At 29.3% G+C, this 17,939-nt stretch overlaps 1 protein-coding gene across 1 annotated transcript in view; it reads left to right on the top strand.

Annotated features, from left to right (window-relative positions):
* Positions 1-17,939, top strand: part of LOC143252952 (transformation/transcription domain-associated protein-like) — a 258,974-nt gene that overhangs the window by 197,025 nt on the left and 44,010 nt on the right. Inside the window, 8 exon segments of the mRNA XM_076505896.1 lie at positions 1,408-1,692; positions 2,944-3,087; positions 7,959-8,359; positions 8,819-8,954; positions 11,209-11,400; positions 11,871-12,226; positions 12,938-13,049; positions 15,939-16,159. Coding sequence (XP_076362011.1) covers positions 1,408-1,692; positions 2,944-3,087; positions 7,959-8,359; positions 8,819-8,954; positions 11,209-11,400; positions 11,871-12,226; positions 12,938-13,049; positions 15,939-16,159 — 1,847 coding nt within the window.

The raw sequence follows: 17,939 nt of genomic DNA, 5'->3' as shown, positions 1-17,939 counted from the left end.
AGCAAGGGGAATGATGGTATAATACCCCAAGGTGTATGTGATATAATTTAAAAACTATTACAATCAAGTTATTATTGTAAAATTATAGAGGCATAAATAATAAACATATAGGAGCACACAAAATAAATTTTAAAATTTCATTAGTAAATGTCGGAGCTTTCATGCATTTTTACTTCACAAATCAGAATTTTTCATTTCTTCACTACAAAAAAATATTATAAAAGTAGGTTATTTTTCAATAGACCTTTGTGGGCCACACAAAATCATACCATGGGCTGCCTGTTGGAAATCCCTGATCTAGATAATTTAAAAAGTCTTTACAATTGTATACAACAGGTCCTATTGAAATTTCATATTTAAAACTGACAATATTTTTTTAAAGAAAAATATTTTGTATTACAGAATTATGCAAAATTTGTAAATCATAAACAGTTTTATGTTTAAAATAACTTGTTATATATATATGTTTTTATTTATTATTGCTGATTCTATAATTTTACCATTTAAATTACTTACCTTAGCTTATATTTTATAAATATGGTAAGTAAGTTTTCAGCATGATTATTGTGAAAAGTAAATATAATTATTTTTGCTCATGCATTTAACATTGAAATATTTAGTTGATATATATTGTAGAAATAACTCTTAATCTTAGCAAAAATATATAACTTATCTAAATCTGGTTGTAAAGATTAATAAAATTAATCCAGCTTATTTTGTTTCCCTCCTTTCTCTTGTTTTTCTTTCTGTGTTTCATGTTAATATGATCTAGTTAAAAGAAATTATCAACATAGTTATTGTTAGTTCAACTTATAGCAGTAGGACTATTATAATCTTGATTTAAACCACAGTTTTGGATTTAACAACATAAAAATTGCCTTTTTGTAATTTGTTTATTTCTGTATTAATGACTTCTAAAACTGTAATTACTATTGAAGCAAATGTTCTGAAATGTTTTAATTCAACTGTATTTACCACATTATTTTGACAGGCTTGTCTCAATATATCACATATTAGTAAACTACATATTTACTTTACAAAAGGAATAGTAATTGGATGAAAAGATACAAATGAAAGACCTTAGACATTGCTTATTACCAAATTTTATAACATTTGTAACTCTAATAATAAAAAAACTAAACAGTTAGTTAGGTTGAATATAGTATGATGGATAGTTAGTGTTCATAAATGAAAAATGTATAATGAAATGGGCATATCTTTATGTATTACAGTTGAAATTTTAAAGTTATCCCCCCCATAAAATTATATTATTTCAACTAAGGTTTGAATATGCTGCCTACATTTTATGGTTTCCTTCATTTTTCTTTCTTAAGTTTTAGCTTTCCAAGTATATATATTAGTGCATTTGTGTGTATTTATGTTTTGTTTCTTTGTTTTTTGTATTAGGAGGAAATTGATATTGAATTATCAACTGATGAAGGGCAAGTTAAAACAACAGGTAACATAACAATGAGTGGCCAATCTCGTCAAAGCTTGGCTGATCCTCGGCAAAACCTACAAGTGTGGATTTCCCGTCAAGCTAAGTTCTTGGAGAGCTTAAGAGATGTGAAGACAATAAACTTTTTGAGAGCTACAATCCAGTTATGCCACATGGAGACCAGCTTGGCTCAGTACCTCTGGATTCAGCTCTTTCCACGACTTTGGAAGATTCTTAGTGAAAGGCAGCAGTCTGTAAGAACATATTTCTCTCAGCTTATTGTTTATTTACTTTATCTGTTTTGCATGCATACTACAAATAAAATTTTGTAAATTACTTGATGCTATTATAATACACAGATGAGAAAACGACCAAGAGAAGTACAGATGTATGCAAGTCCAATTTTAAATTCAAAAATCAAGTTGGAGATCCAGTACACATTAACTAAATTGTTTTAAAAGCATCCTATTAATCTAAAGTCATTGGCATTCTGAAAGTTAATGTACAATATGAAATAACTAAAAAAAATTGGTACATACACCTTATACAAGTAATAAAAACTATACCATCAACAACATATTTATGTTGGAAACTGTGTTTTAGTATCACAAATTTGTAATAAGAGACATGAATAAGGTTTACTTCAATTTACAGTGTTTTCTACTCGATTACTGGTGTTGAAGCACATTAATTGAAATTTTCTACATCTTGAAATGAGAAGTTTATAGAAGAAATAGGGGATAAATATTAGTTATTAGGTAATTTGTGTTTGTTCTAAATAAGATAACACTACATGAAAATTCTTCCATATACACTTATAATCATAAATAAAATCAAACATTGACCTTGCCTTATTTTACACAGTAAACAAATATCTTTATTTGAAACTGATTACTACTCAGCCTTACATGTTCAAAGCATCACAATACATCATAAACTTGTTATACATTAAATCAAGTGATATTTGTGATAATCAAAAAGACAGCTGAAAATTATCCAAGAAGAAGTTAAAATGTTTCATTTATCCACAGTATAAGAATACAGCCTTCCAAAACATACTTACCATCCACTAAGATTATAGCTACTTCTCAGTCTCCAGGATTTTCACTCTTTGCTCATCTATGCTTTGAGAATGCTTGTTCTAGTCTTTCATATCCCACTCAGATGCCTTAGACAAATTCTAACTTGCAAATTTATGATATCTTTAAAGTTATAAAGTAAGAAATAAACAACTGTACTGTATTCATAAAATGTAAATGATGAATCTTATCTGCACTCTTATTAGGGCCCAGTAAACCTTAGTACCATAACTGACAAAGAGGACTATTTACAGAATGTATCTCATGATCTGGTGTTAAATGTTTGTTCTAAACATTTTGAATAAAAAAAATATTTGGATCCAAAATATAATTTCTTAATTTATGAAACAAAAATAATTATCATTATAAAAATGTATAACTTTATATGAAGCACTATAAAAACTTATCATTATGTCTTTTGTACAGGTTTTAGCTAGTGAGATGCTACCTTTCTTATGTAGTGGAAGTCATGTTATTCAAAAAGATTGTCATCCTAGTGCTATAGGAACATTTATGGAAGCCTTATCTCATTGTATACCTTCAGTTCCAATCAGACCTTGCTTGTTGAAGGTTGGTAATGTATTTTTGTACATGTATCTTATTACCTTGTAGAATAGTTTGTATTTATCATTTTATTTCGTGATTCAGGTATCCCATGTGTATTACAAGGGTAATTCTTTGTTTGATAGGTATAAATGTTTATATTTCTCAGTATTTTCACCTTTTTCAAGGAGTTGACATTTTGGATGAATGAAGTTTCATTGATACAGTCTATCTTGTGCAATGATACTGAAGTGTATCATTGGAAGGAAGTTAAAAGGACTACAGGTTAGAGTAATGAGATAATATTTATTTCATTATGTCATTGAGGTAATAAACAGTGATATGGTTGTTGGCCTTTTAAACTTATAAAACAAATGTATTTACTACACCCAACATGTAGTACTTGAATAAGGGGTTTTCTGTGTATGATATTGTCTTGAATTAATTTATATGTGCACTTTATTTTCTTGCATTTGTTGTAACTGGGATTACCTTATCTTATGAACAGATAGAGGAACTGATGTAATGTGTTCAATAAGGGATCCAGCATGTCAATGGTTAATGTGCCAGCCTGTGAGTTCAAGATCCATTGTTAGCATCATGTTGTCTCTTTTGAACCATGGGTGTATTATCAGGGAGACAATCAAACCTCACCATTTGATTAGTGTAACTCAAGTTGGTGGTGAATGCTGTTGACTAGCTGACTTCTCTGTGCCCTATCAGCTTTTAAAGCTCAAATACACAGTGAGAACTAGAAATTCTTGTTTTTATATACATTTAGTTATTGTTGTACTTTTTAACAAAACTACCTAAAATGTAAAAATTGTAAAATTTTTGGCCTAGTCTAACAAAAATATAGTTAACTCTCTCATTATGGGCATCTCTTTCTGCACATGTTTCGCTGAGTTACTTTCAAAATTTAATTAAACAGCTTTATTATCATGGTATACCAGTAAATTTGACATCAAAATGTAGCTGGTCATTTTCAGGCTCTAGGGTTGCATTTCTATTAGTGAGTGTGTATAGCTTCCTGTTCCTGCCATGTTTTTACTGAATGACTTAGTATATTCTGCTTTTCAAAATAAGGATTTGTGGTTACTCATTGTACTATCTCCAGTGAAGATGTTCCTCTGCACTCTCCAACACATTCTCACCTCCTCCTTTTAGTGTAGTATGGGAGTCCTTATCACTTTCCAGTTTCAAACCCCTGGGGTTGTTGATACAGTTTACCATCAGAAACATCATAGTCCTTATTATATTTTAGAATACTATTCAACTTTGCAAAATGTATCCAATCATTCTTTTGTAATTATTCTGCAAGGAGGTTTAGCTTTAATTGAAATTAATGGATAGATTGTGATTGCTCACTTATTATTTTACCTCTTCCCTGTAAATCACACAGCCATGACAAAGTTTCAATTTCAGGTAAATTTTCAATTTTACCTTTTTCAACAAGATACTCTTATTTAAGGAAATATGGAAGTAAATTGTTCCAAGACTTTTCCTCTACTTTACCATCTCAGATTTGCAAAATCAGTAAGATCATTGAAAGTACAGTCACTGCTTTTCTTCAAAGGCTTAAGAAACTGTTGATGGATGAGAGAGCTTCCTCTTTTAATATAATTCACAATTTTTACAATGTCCATCAAATTTTTAATTCATCACTTTTAGACATCTGAACACAACTTTTCCTGATGCAAAATGCAATGGAAAGGTGGCAGTATGGACTTCACATTATTTTCAATTAAATGCTGCTTTAAAAGACAAACAAATCCTACTTTTTCTCCAGTCAGTTTTAAAATTCAGATTGAATATTTTTGACATTTCAAGACATTTTTCAAAGATGTTTTTCCAAATGTTCAGTCTCTTAATCCACAAAGACCAAGCATTTCTTCTCTTACTTGAAGACCTGAAGTTACATATCGAACCCAAAATATCAACTGTGCAGTGTCACTAACATCTGTTGACTCATCCAGTGTTAAAGAAAAATACAAACAGTCTTTTAGTTGTTCAAGCAACTGATTTTCTATGCCTGTCGCTCACTCTAGCATTCTGTGGACAATTGTTCTTCGACTTAATTGCAAATTATTTACCTTTTGAAGAATATCATCTTTTGTTTTTGAATAATAATTCTCCAACAGAGTTTCAAAGACTACAATAAATATTTCTTTTATTAGTTCAGCATCAAAAAATTTATTTTCTTGAGCTAGAATCCAAGGTACTTTTTAGCTAGCTAACATACCTAGTTCTATCGAGGATCAAAATCTTTTTAGGCCTCCCTTTTGTTCATGAAGTTATGTGTTCAGATGGTTAATTTCATTCATACGAATTTTGCTATCGACTGGAAATAATTTGATGTGGTAGCATGAGCTTTACATTCGCCAGGTGATTTTCAAATTGTGTGGAAGGAATATTAGTTAAACACATTTCAAATGACAATGAAACAATAAAATTGAAGTATAAAAAGATGTGTACTGTTGGGAGTTTAAAACTATTTAGGGTATGCAAATGTAATTTCATGGTGCAATTTAAAGTAATTCTACAAGGAATCATTTAGATTTATTTTGTACATTTTATAGTGGTTACAAGATTGAACAAATTGATTAACTTTGCATAGAATTAGGGTGGAGAAAGTAAATAAATATAAAACTTTATTGAAAAAAATAATTGAAATATATTTAGCAGCTTTTAGAGATTAAGCAAATGAAATTTGAGAATTCTAATATGAAGAAACGTATTTTTAATCTTAACATTAAAATCTCTGCACTCAGAGCAGTAAACATCTTGACTCGATATGTTCATGGAGAAATTACTTCATTAAAAGTTTGTTGTTTTTTTTTCAAAATTATTTTGTAACAGTATTAGAAGTTATAGTATGGAAACTCCAGTTGTACATCTTGGGCAATTTTAAGTCAAATTAATCAAGATTGTAAATTAAATAAAATATTTAAAATTACACTAGTTCAAGTACTTGTACAAAATATGACACTTGTTCACTTTAGCTGTACAAAAAATAGCTGATCAGCTTCTACTATGGTTTATTGCTTTTAACATAAGGATTATTATTTTAGCAGTGGAGAATCATAAAGCTAAAAGAACACATATGTAAACAAAATTTAGCATTTGGGTGTAAATAATTTGTAACTTTAAGTCAATGTACTGGAAAAAAATAGTATTATTTATCTTATTTCATGTATTTCAATTTTTCATTTCAGTGTATATTGATGACTTTTCTGCAGTCAGTGCTAGGGTAGAGAAAGTATAAGAGAAACTACAAAGTTTTATTTTTAAAAAATCTTTGGTATTCATTTATGATGTTTCAAAGGCTATGCAAATATTTTTTTCTTAGCATGAAAATCACCTTTCATTCAGACTAACTCAGTAAAGTTTCAGAAATTTACAAACAAATGTTTAGAATAAATACTTTATTAAATAACAGATTTTTATGTGTGTGTGTGTGTGTGTGTGTGTGTATAAATTTTTGTTGTTGTTATTGTAACTTTGCCAAATTTTGTTAAGGTACACGTAGTAAAGTTAGAGTTATAGTATTTACTGTTGTACAGTTCCAAGGTTGTTCAAATCAACCAATTTCATTCTTAAAATATACTAAGACATCAAATTGAAGGCTATAAGCGAAATCCTAAATACAAATAAAAAATTCTGAATGCCTTCAAATCAACAATATGAAGTCTACCTTATTTCTGTCATCATCCAAATGATTCCCTTTGTGTGGTATGCAGTTTTCAATCAAATGATATGAGTAGACTATAAATGAAGTAACTATTGCTCTAACATTCCTAGTCCTTCAATGTAACTTTGAAACTTCCAGTTTTTCATCACATACTTTTTGTACCTTGGTGCCCTCTTTAGTTTTTCTTATTGGTATAAAACATGGAGAAAATTTTTTTGGATTTCAGTCCAAAAATTTATTTCAATATTTCTCTTTTTTTTTTCTTTCTTTTTTTTTCATGTTTATGATTCAAGTAAAATTATACCTCACTAAAATGTGCTAGAAAAGTAGTTGAAGAAATAAGTTGTTATAGTAACATTTATCACTAACTTTTTAGTGATTGGTTTTTAACATTTGATATTTTGTTCAGATAAATTAATTGAAGCTTTTCAGTTCAGCTTTGTTTATCTTATTTAATTCTTTTGAATCTTCAGAAATGTCACAATTTTGGTTCCTGAGTTGCAACAAACATTTACTAAAAGAGAACTACACTGTTTCTAAGTGATTCAATTATACTGTAATATCTACATGAATATTTTATATCAATTTGAAACAGCTTGAATTTTTTAGATTTAAATCTTAAAGTTATATTTTGGGTTGTTTAGTAATGCCAGAAGTTGCCACTTATAGTTTTTGCTTAATCAAATTTATTATTGGCTTGGGAGAAAGTTATATTGTCATTTATTAGTGTGATTCTTTCTTTTTGAGAGTTATTGTGTGATATGTATTGTTACATCAAAAAATATACATATAATGTGAAAAAGTCAAGTGATGGTAAGAGATTTCAAACAGACTGTAAGTACATTTTTGCAAAATAAAATCCAATTCTTGGCATAATGCTTTAGTTTGTATTATGTTTTTATATGAGAATTGCTGAAAATATCATTTAAAAAGTAATTTGAAATAAATGTATTTTTAGTTTTGCCATTTACTTGAATGATGCAGAAATAAATATAAGCTTGAAATTGTTTAAAAACTGAACCTGAACTTTTTAGCAAATCCTAAGTATTTAATGGAAAATCTATGTGAAGTTGACCAAATTTCACAAGTAGCATTTATTATACTTCAGTGTTTTATAAATGTGTTTAGTGCTGCTCATTGTAATGATCTATTGATTTTACATGTTGTTATGAAATTGGAGTTTTGTTTTTTGATTAATTTTAAACAGTATCTTGGCAAGTCTCACAATCTGTGGCATAGAACATGTCTGATGCTAGAACAGATGGCCTTTGAGAAAGGGATGGGAGCACAGATAAAATCTCGTGCTCAGGCTGCTGCTGATCTTTATGAGTTTGAGCCAGTAACATCACCTCAACAGGAAACATTAGATGCTTTGGTTGACATGTATTCTATGTTGAAGGAAGAAGACTTGTGGGCAGGGCTGTGGCAGAAGAGAGCCAAATATTCAGAAACCAACATGGCTATAGCATATGAACAGCAAGGATATTATGATCAGTCTCAAGGAGCATATGAACTGGCTATGAGCAAAGCAAGACAAGAGCACAATACTGCCCCAGCTTCACCAGCTTTACAAAGTGAATATAGAATGTGGGAAGAACATTGGATCAAGTAAGTAGAAATTGATCTTGCACAACAAAATGAATACTGAATACTTATTTTCAGCTTTCATAAGGATTTTCAAAGTACTGTATATTAATAATTTTCACTAAAAATGCTTGTTTATAAATAACAGACTTTATGAATAAACTTCCTTTAAAAACAATGTTATAAACCCATTTTACTGTTTCCTTACTGATTTATATTTTGCACAGGACATCATATTTCAATGGGTATTTAATGTAACTGAGTCTTAAGTTCATGTAGTGATTTAGGAATCTAACTTCCAGTATTTGATATTGATGTGTGAAATTTTTATATATATACATGAGAATGAAAAGATCCTAGAACTCTGCTTCAGAAACACTAAGGTTGAAGTGTTGCATGGGATAAATATTATTAAGGTTATTATGTTATTTAAGCTACAACTGTCGAATGATACAGGAAGTTCAGATATTGGTTTTCATACAGGTGTTCTAAAGAACTTAACCAATGGGACTTACTTCTGGACTATGGAAATACAAAAGGCTGTAGTAATCCTTATCTTGTGTTAGAAAGTGCATGGAGGGTTCCCAACTGGACGTTAATGAAAGAGGCTCTATCACAGGTAATACAAAGTATAAGCTAAATAACCAGTTATTTGACTTTTAGGTCACATGTCTGATCATTGAATGCTCAATTTACCTACATAAATGTTTCCTTTTTAACTTTTCCATATAAACTGTGACTGAATTAAGGGTGTAATCAACATGTTTTTCTGACGTTGGTTTTGATGTGTTGTAGTTATAATATTGTAAGGTCTGATTATCTTTTGTTTTGTACACTGAATTCTCCCTGAGGTGAGAATAACCATATGATGAGCCAAAGATAGATGAAAAAAATCCTGGAACTAATGTCTTTTATTGTAAATATTTTTTAGAAAATGTAAATTGAAATCTTGAATGTACATCATATATTAGTGAAGAAAATGTATATAAATACTACAAAAATAAAAATAGTTGTATCAAAATCATAAGGTTTACTGTGCCAAGCGGTTATTATAATGTGTTAACAAGTATTTTTTTTAATGTCATGAAATACATTGGTGAGTGAAGGCAGTGATGGTATAATTTGTATTTTAGAATTTATATAGAGATTTGTTCAGCATTTGGGTAGGTTTTACAAAACATGAGGTTTAGGCAGAAAATTTATTATGGATTTAAATTTACTATTTTCATGAAAATCAATTTAATAATAATTGTGGTTGATCTGTTAATTTATATGACACCAAATTATGCAATTACTGCTGTTAGGTAATTGATTTTATTCATTATATTACTCAGCTATACTTTACAATAGTCCCTTGAGAAAGCAGTTGTTATACCTTGAGTGAAAGGAACTTTAATAGTCACATTTCTTGACGAAGGTTTTATATTAAAATCAGATGTACTTGCATGCATGAAGAGTTTCATGAAATATGGATAAAAAACAAATGAATATTTCAGTACATTTAAGTTTGAAATATGGTTTTCTGCATTTATATTCACCTGATAGTCAGTTCATTTAATAATGGCACAAGTACCAGATAATCATATTCCCTATCTCAACATGTCATGAGGTTTTACTGAGTTATATTCAAAATTTAATTAAGCAACTTTACCATCAATGTGTATCAATTAGCATTATAATGTTTGTTATAATTCAGTATTATTTTGTGTTTTAATTGCTTTATTTCAAAGAAACTTAAAAATCTTTGGTTTTGTTTCATGTTGCACAAGCATTTACTGGTCTTAGCTTTGATGTCAGTAACTTAAGTAATTCTTCTTGTACACTAGATATTTAGGTCTAAACAGAAACTAGGCTAATTGCTCTGTTTACACATCTTTCTTTCAAATTCCTTAAGGTAAGTTTTAAGAAAGGAAAAATAAAACTCTTGAGAACTCTGATGGAAGCCACTCTGAGTTTCTATGCATATCACCAATGGAAAGAGCTCATTTTAAACTACAATCTCCCAGTGAACATTTTTAAATCGGCATGCAGATTTTCTTACAAAGTACATCAGACTGTTTTTAGCATTGTTGTTGCCTTTGTCCTCACTAATGTTTTATGTTATTTGTCACCTAGAAATCTCAGTGAGATTGGCAGTCATATTGTGTTTAGGTTATAGTTTTATATTTTTGTTGTGTTTTAAAATGCTTAAACTCAATGTAAAGCTCAACTTTTTAAAAAAAAACCCTAACTTTACCTCATTTCATGTGGCTTAGTCTAATATGCAAGTGCGGTAACATTTTGTTAAAGGCTAAAGAATCTCAAACAACAATACTTTATTATTGCCTGAGGATGCTCATTCACTTGGTGTGATAAATAATAATGCTATAGGATAGCAAAAGAAAATAAAACAATAAAAATAAACTATCTCATTTGGTATTGTGCAAATCTATGTATCAGAGAATGGTAGCACTGTTGTTTTTATGCTGTATTTTGTAAAGTACAATTTTTTAGTATATCTGTGGGTTAAAATAATATTAACTGTGTATTATTTGTGATTTTTCAATACTTCATATCATGAAAAATATAGAAACAAGATAAATTATAAAAATATAAATTTGTTTTGCACTCTGTAAAAATTATTCATTTATACCTACTAATAATTAATGTTTTTAAATTAAGTAATATCTTATATTAAGCATAAATTAGAAATGGTTTGTGGTTTGTCTATTTTATTAAATTGTCAAAACCACAATGATATAGTATAGTAAGTGTATTAAAATAATTCATTCAGAATACTTGCTATGCTGTGATTTTAATTCAAAATTATTTTATGTTTAAACATAATTTTGCTGTGGCTAGCAAGAAATATGAAAGTTTTTGTTTTTGATTAGGTGGAAAGTAGCTGTCCAAAAGAATTGAGTTGGAGGGTCAACTTGTATAAAGGATATGTAGCCATTTGTCATCCAGAAGATCATTATTTGAGTCTAGTTGATCGTTTGGTAGAGTATTGTACAAATCTTTGTATCAGAGAATGGCGTCGATTACCACACATTGTTTCACATATTCATCTGCCCATGTTACAGGTACTTAAGATTTTTTATTATGTTTATTATTGTAGTATTTTTAAAGTATAATTTTTAGTATATTTGTGAGTTAAAAAGCAATGTAGTTTCTGTGTGTAAATATTCATAAACTTTCCAGATGGTTACTTAAAATACAGAAAATAATGATTCCATACAAGGTTACAGTATAAGACACAAATATTTTGTGTATTGTTTTGGGAATAAACACTTTTTTTTTTAATTTTTAAGAAACATGGAATTTACTTTTGAGTATAATGAACAAATTACAACGGAAATACTTCCAGTTATCCAGTTATGTTTTTGATTATGATGAAAAGTTCTGTTTAAATAAACAAGAAAAATTTACTTTTCTCATAAAATTGAAGCTTTTCATTTTTGAAATAAATAGAGTTGAGTTTGTTAAAATTTAAACAACAGTTATTCATTAAAATTCAAACAGATATCGTTATGGTAATTTGAATTATTCTCAGGCTGCTCAACAGATAATGGAACTGCAGGAAGCCAAACAAATTCACCAGGGCCTTCTTCCTACTAACCTAGGCCAGGCAAACAGTCTTCATGATATGAAAGCCATTGTGAAAACATGGCTCAATCGTCTTCCTGTGCTTAGTGATGATCTCTCTCATTGGAGTGACATCTTCACATGGCGACAGCACCACTATCAGGCGATTATAGATCATTATGATGGCACGCCAGGTAACCAAACTGACCAACAAAGTCCCCAAGCAATGCTTGGAGTACATGCTTCAGCCCAGTCAATCATTCACTATGGGAGGATTGCCCGAAAACATGGTCTCACTGGAGTGTGTTTGGATTCTCTGAGTAGGTGTGTAAAATTTTCTTATATTGTTATTAACAGTGGATTATGTGGTATTTCTCAGATAAACTATTTGAGATTTCAAGCTTTTCTTTGACTTCAAATATGATAACAAATTATAACCTTTCTAAAAGGCCTGTACATACTTGAATTTAAATATCCAGAAAAATTTTGTATGGATCAACTGCTACCTTAAATTCTATATTAACAATACTATCAATATGAATGTTATTACACTTAAGCAAAATATCTGAATATTTAGTATACAGTTTTGATAATGCTGGAATTTCTTAACACAGATGAGAATGATAACTTCTTTTGCTGTTGGTGCAATTTAAATGTTAGCATGTCATACTGAAAGATTTAGGTTCTGAGATATGCTGCTGCTGAATACACTGTTCTTCAGTGTAAAGACCCAATAGAACACTTATGGTAATAAGTGGTGTTTGGTGGCTGCATTCATTTTCATCAGTAGTTCAAACTTAGTGAGAGCTGTATTTAATTTTTGTGTTTGTAATTGCAGATCTGTGTTTTGGTACTTTTGTTTTGACAAGTTAAACTATTTGTCAAAACTAACATCAGTGTATATTATTTCTATAATTATGTATATGTATATTTTCTCATGCATTTTTAATAGACCTGTGAGTTGTCATTCTTATCATTTTTATTACTGTGTATATTTTGTACTTTTTTATTAAATTATATTTTTCTGCTCTCTAGGATTCATACCATTCCAAGTGTACCTATTGTAGACTGTTTTCAAAAGATCAGGCAGCAAGTCAAAAGTTACATCCAAATGTCTAGTGTTATGGGTAAAAATGAGCTTCAGGAGGTAACAATTTATTCTTCATAATAGCTGTTGTTGTTGTTTTTTATAATAAATATGTTTTTAATGGAATTGATTAGATAAACTGTCTGGTTTTTATCCCAGTTCAGCAAACTTATAGTTAGTCAATCACATTTAAAAGCTATTTTTCCTGTTATTACATCTGTGTTGATTTTATTTAATTTATTAATCGTATTTAATTAAAAAGTATGTTCTTAAATGATTTCAGGTTCAGTAGATATAAATGTTAAACAAACATAGTTTATTTCTCTTGTAGGCCTGAGATCACAATGAAAGTATTATCCATATGATAAACAACTGAAACTCTCACCAAAAAAAAATTTAGAACATACAAATTATATTGAATTTTTTGCAAGCCACTATAGTAAATGCAGAATTTAGGTTGTGCATATTTTTATTGACATTAATATAATTGATATAATACTTATATTATTTAAAAGTAATCATAGTGTTCCTTTTTTTATAGAAGTAATGTAGCAATTCATGCACTAATTAGTTTTATGCTGATAAAAATATTTTTTGCTGTATCTAACTAAAAATATAAAGAAAGCTTATCTCATTGTGTAAAAACTTTTTTTTAATAAAATGTAATTAAAAGGATAAAATATTTCACAATGCTGTCCTTTGGTATGGAAAACTTTTATTTGCTTCTTTTGGTTGTTAAAATTTTTTGCATTGTCTGTCTCCTTGTTTACTTTTTTTTTTCTTTAAATATTATATATCTTTTATTTCTTTATTTGTTACCCACTAGCAGAGCAGTACGTTTGTAGACTCACGCTGTTAAAAACCGAGTTTCGATATTCATGGTGGGCAGAGCACAGATAGCCCATTGTGTAGCTTTGTACTTAATTCCAAATGATCAATCAATCAGTTATCTTTCTTAAGTATAGTTACCTGAGCCTTATGGGTTGTAATCTACCATTTGTTGTAGTGCTTTTTCTATCATCCATTGCTCATATCAACTCAGTAGATTATAATCTGCCAAGTTATGATGCTATATTTGTGGCTTGTTGGTGCCAATGTAAATAACCTCCTACCTAGTTAAGGTGCTTTTTTATGGCTGGTTTATGTTAACAACAGTAATTATAATTTATCTTCTTATGATACATTGTAGAAGTCAACATTGTGTAGAATGAAATTCACCAGTTATGGTACTGATGTTGTAATTTGTTAACATCAGCTTTCTGGTCAGTAGTTATGGTACTGTATTGGAAACTTAATGATGTCAGCTTCATAAATTGTAATATCTTATCATAGTGTTGTATCATTGACTTGTTTATGTCGTGGTGCAGTATCAGTGATTAGTTATTTCACGGTGCTGTGTCAGTAACTAGTTTATGTCATGGTGCTGTGTCAGTGACGAGTTTATGTCATGGTGCTGTATCAGTGACCTGTTTATGTCATGGTGATATATCAGTAAATGGTTTGTCATTGTGCTGTATCAGATAAAGCATTTTTAATGAAATTCACTGTAATCTTTGCTTTACTAAAAAGGTAGTCCTTTCTGGAGGTCAAACTTCTTGTATTTACTGATTTCACTTATTGCTGTATAAATAAAAAATATATCACTGGAAGTAATACAGTAAAGCCTGTCTAAGCCAGAAACTGCATAGGAAAGAAGCCTGTACAAGCCAGAAATATCAAAATTTTGCAGTATTATCTTAAGATTTCTCTTATAAAAGGCCTTCTGTATGGCAGAACCTGCATAATGCAGACAGAAAACTATCTTTCACCTACCTCATCAATCAACAAGTAGGATTAGAACCTGAGTAAAGCAGAAAAAAATGTTTTTAATTAAATATTAATATCTTATTTAATTAATAATTTGTTTAAATATTAATAAATTCTCAGACATTTTGTAACAGTAAGTATTGTTTAAATATATTCTTTTTCCTGCCATCGTTATTTTTGCAGTTAAATAAGTTTTTGATTTGTAGAAATATATTTGTCTTTTAAGTGCAAAATTCTACTCTTTAAATAATTCTCATGAAAAAAATAAATTCCTATCTTCCCTAATTTTAAAATTGACTTTATACCCTCATTTTTAAAAAAATCTACTTAAAACCCTCATTTTTTAAAAAAGTTGTTTGTTATGATGATTCTAGTGAAATTGAAACTGATTGAGAAGATTGATGCAGATGATTCTGTGAACTCACAAAGTTTTGTGAACATTGCCAAGAATGTTTTGACAGAAACTGATGAAATTGATTTAAACTGTAATATCATTGCAAGGTGGTAACAGTGTGATATATTCAAAAGATGAAAAAAATGGAAAAGATAGTGAGGAAATAGAAATTCTTACTTCATCCCAAGTGTTAAGTTATATTAACACTATCAAATTATATGCAAAAATAAAAGGAGAAATGAACTTCACGAAAATATTGTAGAATTGGTGTTCTTTTTTAACCATGTGAGAAAGCCCATTGAAAAAATGAAACAGTTGAAATTGGACACTTTCTTCAAATAAATGTGATTAAGATTTTGTGTACATATGTCTATTTTTGTTCTTATTCTAATAAATATAGCATAAATAGTATAATTTTATTTACAAACATCTTCCTTCCCTTGAGTCAAGCAAGTATAACATTCTACTAAAAAAAATTATATATAATTAAGGAAATGCATGTTCACTGTATAGGCCAGAAATTTTACTTGGTCTTTTGCAATTCTGCCTTAGACAGGTTTTACAGTATAATTTTCCTATTTTTAATGAGATTTTTTTGTGTTTTAAGACCTTTAGAATACTTAATAGTCAGTTTGTTTCCTCAAGTGTATTAAATTATTTATTTAATGATTAACTTTCTGTATTTTAAACAAAGGTAAGTATCTAGAAGTAACCAGAATTACTGTAAGAACATTTTATCTGTCTTTCAGGGTCTTGAAGTGATAGAATCTACTAATCTCAAGTACTTTTCAAAGGATATGACAGCAGAATTTTATGCCTTAAAAGGCATGTTTTTGGCTCAGATTGGAAAATCAGAAGATGCCAATAAAGCCTTCAGTGCTGCCGTTCAAATGCATGACACACTGGTGAAAGCCTGGGCCTTATGGGGAGACTACTTAGAACAATTGTTCACTCGAGACCGTTGGGACAAGCAAGTTTACACTTTGTTCATTATTGCTATTAAATGTATAAATAACCTAAAGATTGAAAAGTGTTTTTGTTACAGAATAATTTGTAGTATTGTATGATATATCAAAAATAAGTTTAAATAGCTTCTAATGTTTAATGAGTGTTGTTTTTTAACAAACTTATGTAAATGCATAACTTAAGCAATTTTATCATAAATGTATTCTCAAGATGGCTGGTATGAGTCTTAAAATTTTAATTAAAATAAAGTACCGAACAACGTTTTGACCTACTTAGGTCATCTTCAGGTTAACAAAAAGAGTTATGAACACTCACCTAAGAAGGCCAAAATGTTGTACTGTACTTTATTTTAATTACAGTTTTAATACTCATACCAGCCATCTTGAAAATACATTTTTACTTCAAGTGGGTTTCTCATTATCATGAATCACAACTTATAAATAGTTCTGTCAAACATGTCATGTCAAACAGTGTATAATGCTTCAGAGAAAGCTGCAGACATACAGAATATAGTTATTTGATCATTGAGATAAATATAGCTGAATATAGGATCAGATCTTGAAATGGACTATACTGTCATTCAGGAAAGAAATTTTCTTTTTATAGTTATTCTTTGCTATCCTACAGATGTTTTGCTGATATTCTACAAGATAAGTGACAACAGGTTATTGGGTATGCTATCAACAGGCCTCATCTTCCACAATAGTTGATTATATTAATCAATTGTTCATTTAATGTTAAGTTGTATTTAACAACACAAATGTCAAACTTTCCTGTTGTGCATTATCTCATTCTGTATCCATTAAGATGTATTTTAGGATGATTTGCACCACCTACAACAATACCATGGTAAAATGTGGGTATGAATAATATCTGATGCACAATGAAATGGGTTTATATTCACATTCAAAATTTTTATATGAAAAGTTTTCAATCCTGTTTTAAGGCCATCATCAGTTTTTTACTACATCAAGCACCATACTGATGTTCACAAATTTGTAGACAAGATAATCTGATTAAAAAATAAAATTTACTGTACTGACAAATAAACAAAAAATATCAGTAAAAGCTTTTACAATAAAGTTTGTTAGATTATTTATCAACAGAAAAATATTTTGAGAAAATTTACTTACTAGGACCCAACCTAGATTTTTACTATTAGACGTGATTTCTGACTGATCAGTCATTGAAAATACAGTCCTTGAAATTAGGCACTAAATTCACAGCTAATGCTGCCATTTATTCTGAAGAGATTCTTTCTACTAAGGATGCACTTCATACATGAGCAAGGTACAAGGCAAAAAATTACAGGTTTCGATTCTACGCATTTTTAGTTGATTTATCATGTTACTGTACTTGCATACTGTGAAGGTTTTTAATTAACGTTTGTTTTATACAACAATATGACTGATAGTGATCAGAGATCACTTCCTATGTATCTTTATATTTTTAATTAGTAGTTTTCCAAGATCTGTTTAGTGGTGGTAGTATCACCTTTTGAACCAGAAATGAAGATATTTCTAAAATCTTTGATTGTAAAATCTCTAAATTTGTTTAGATTATGTTAAATGATAAAAAAATGTATTGAGTCAATAAACATTAATTATACATCCCTATTTCATTGTCACCATTATTCACAAGTTGTACAGTGGTGCATGAACCCTTTGAGCCTAGCATACATTTATTGTATAACTTATTTCAGAATGTACATAACCAAGTGTAAGTAGGTTAACCAAAGCTATTTGACAATTAAGAAGCTGCCATTCTCAGTAAAGCTACTCTCA

Source organism: Tachypleus tridentatus, chromosome 6, assembly GCF_004210375.1.
Source record: "Tachypleus tridentatus isolate NWPU-2018 chromosome 6, ASM421037v1, whole genome shotgun sequence".
NCBI lineage: Eukaryota > Metazoa > Arthropoda > Merostomata > Xiphosura > Limulidae > Tachypleus > Tachypleus tridentatus.
This window is presented reverse-complemented; position numbering and strand designations above follow the sequence as displayed.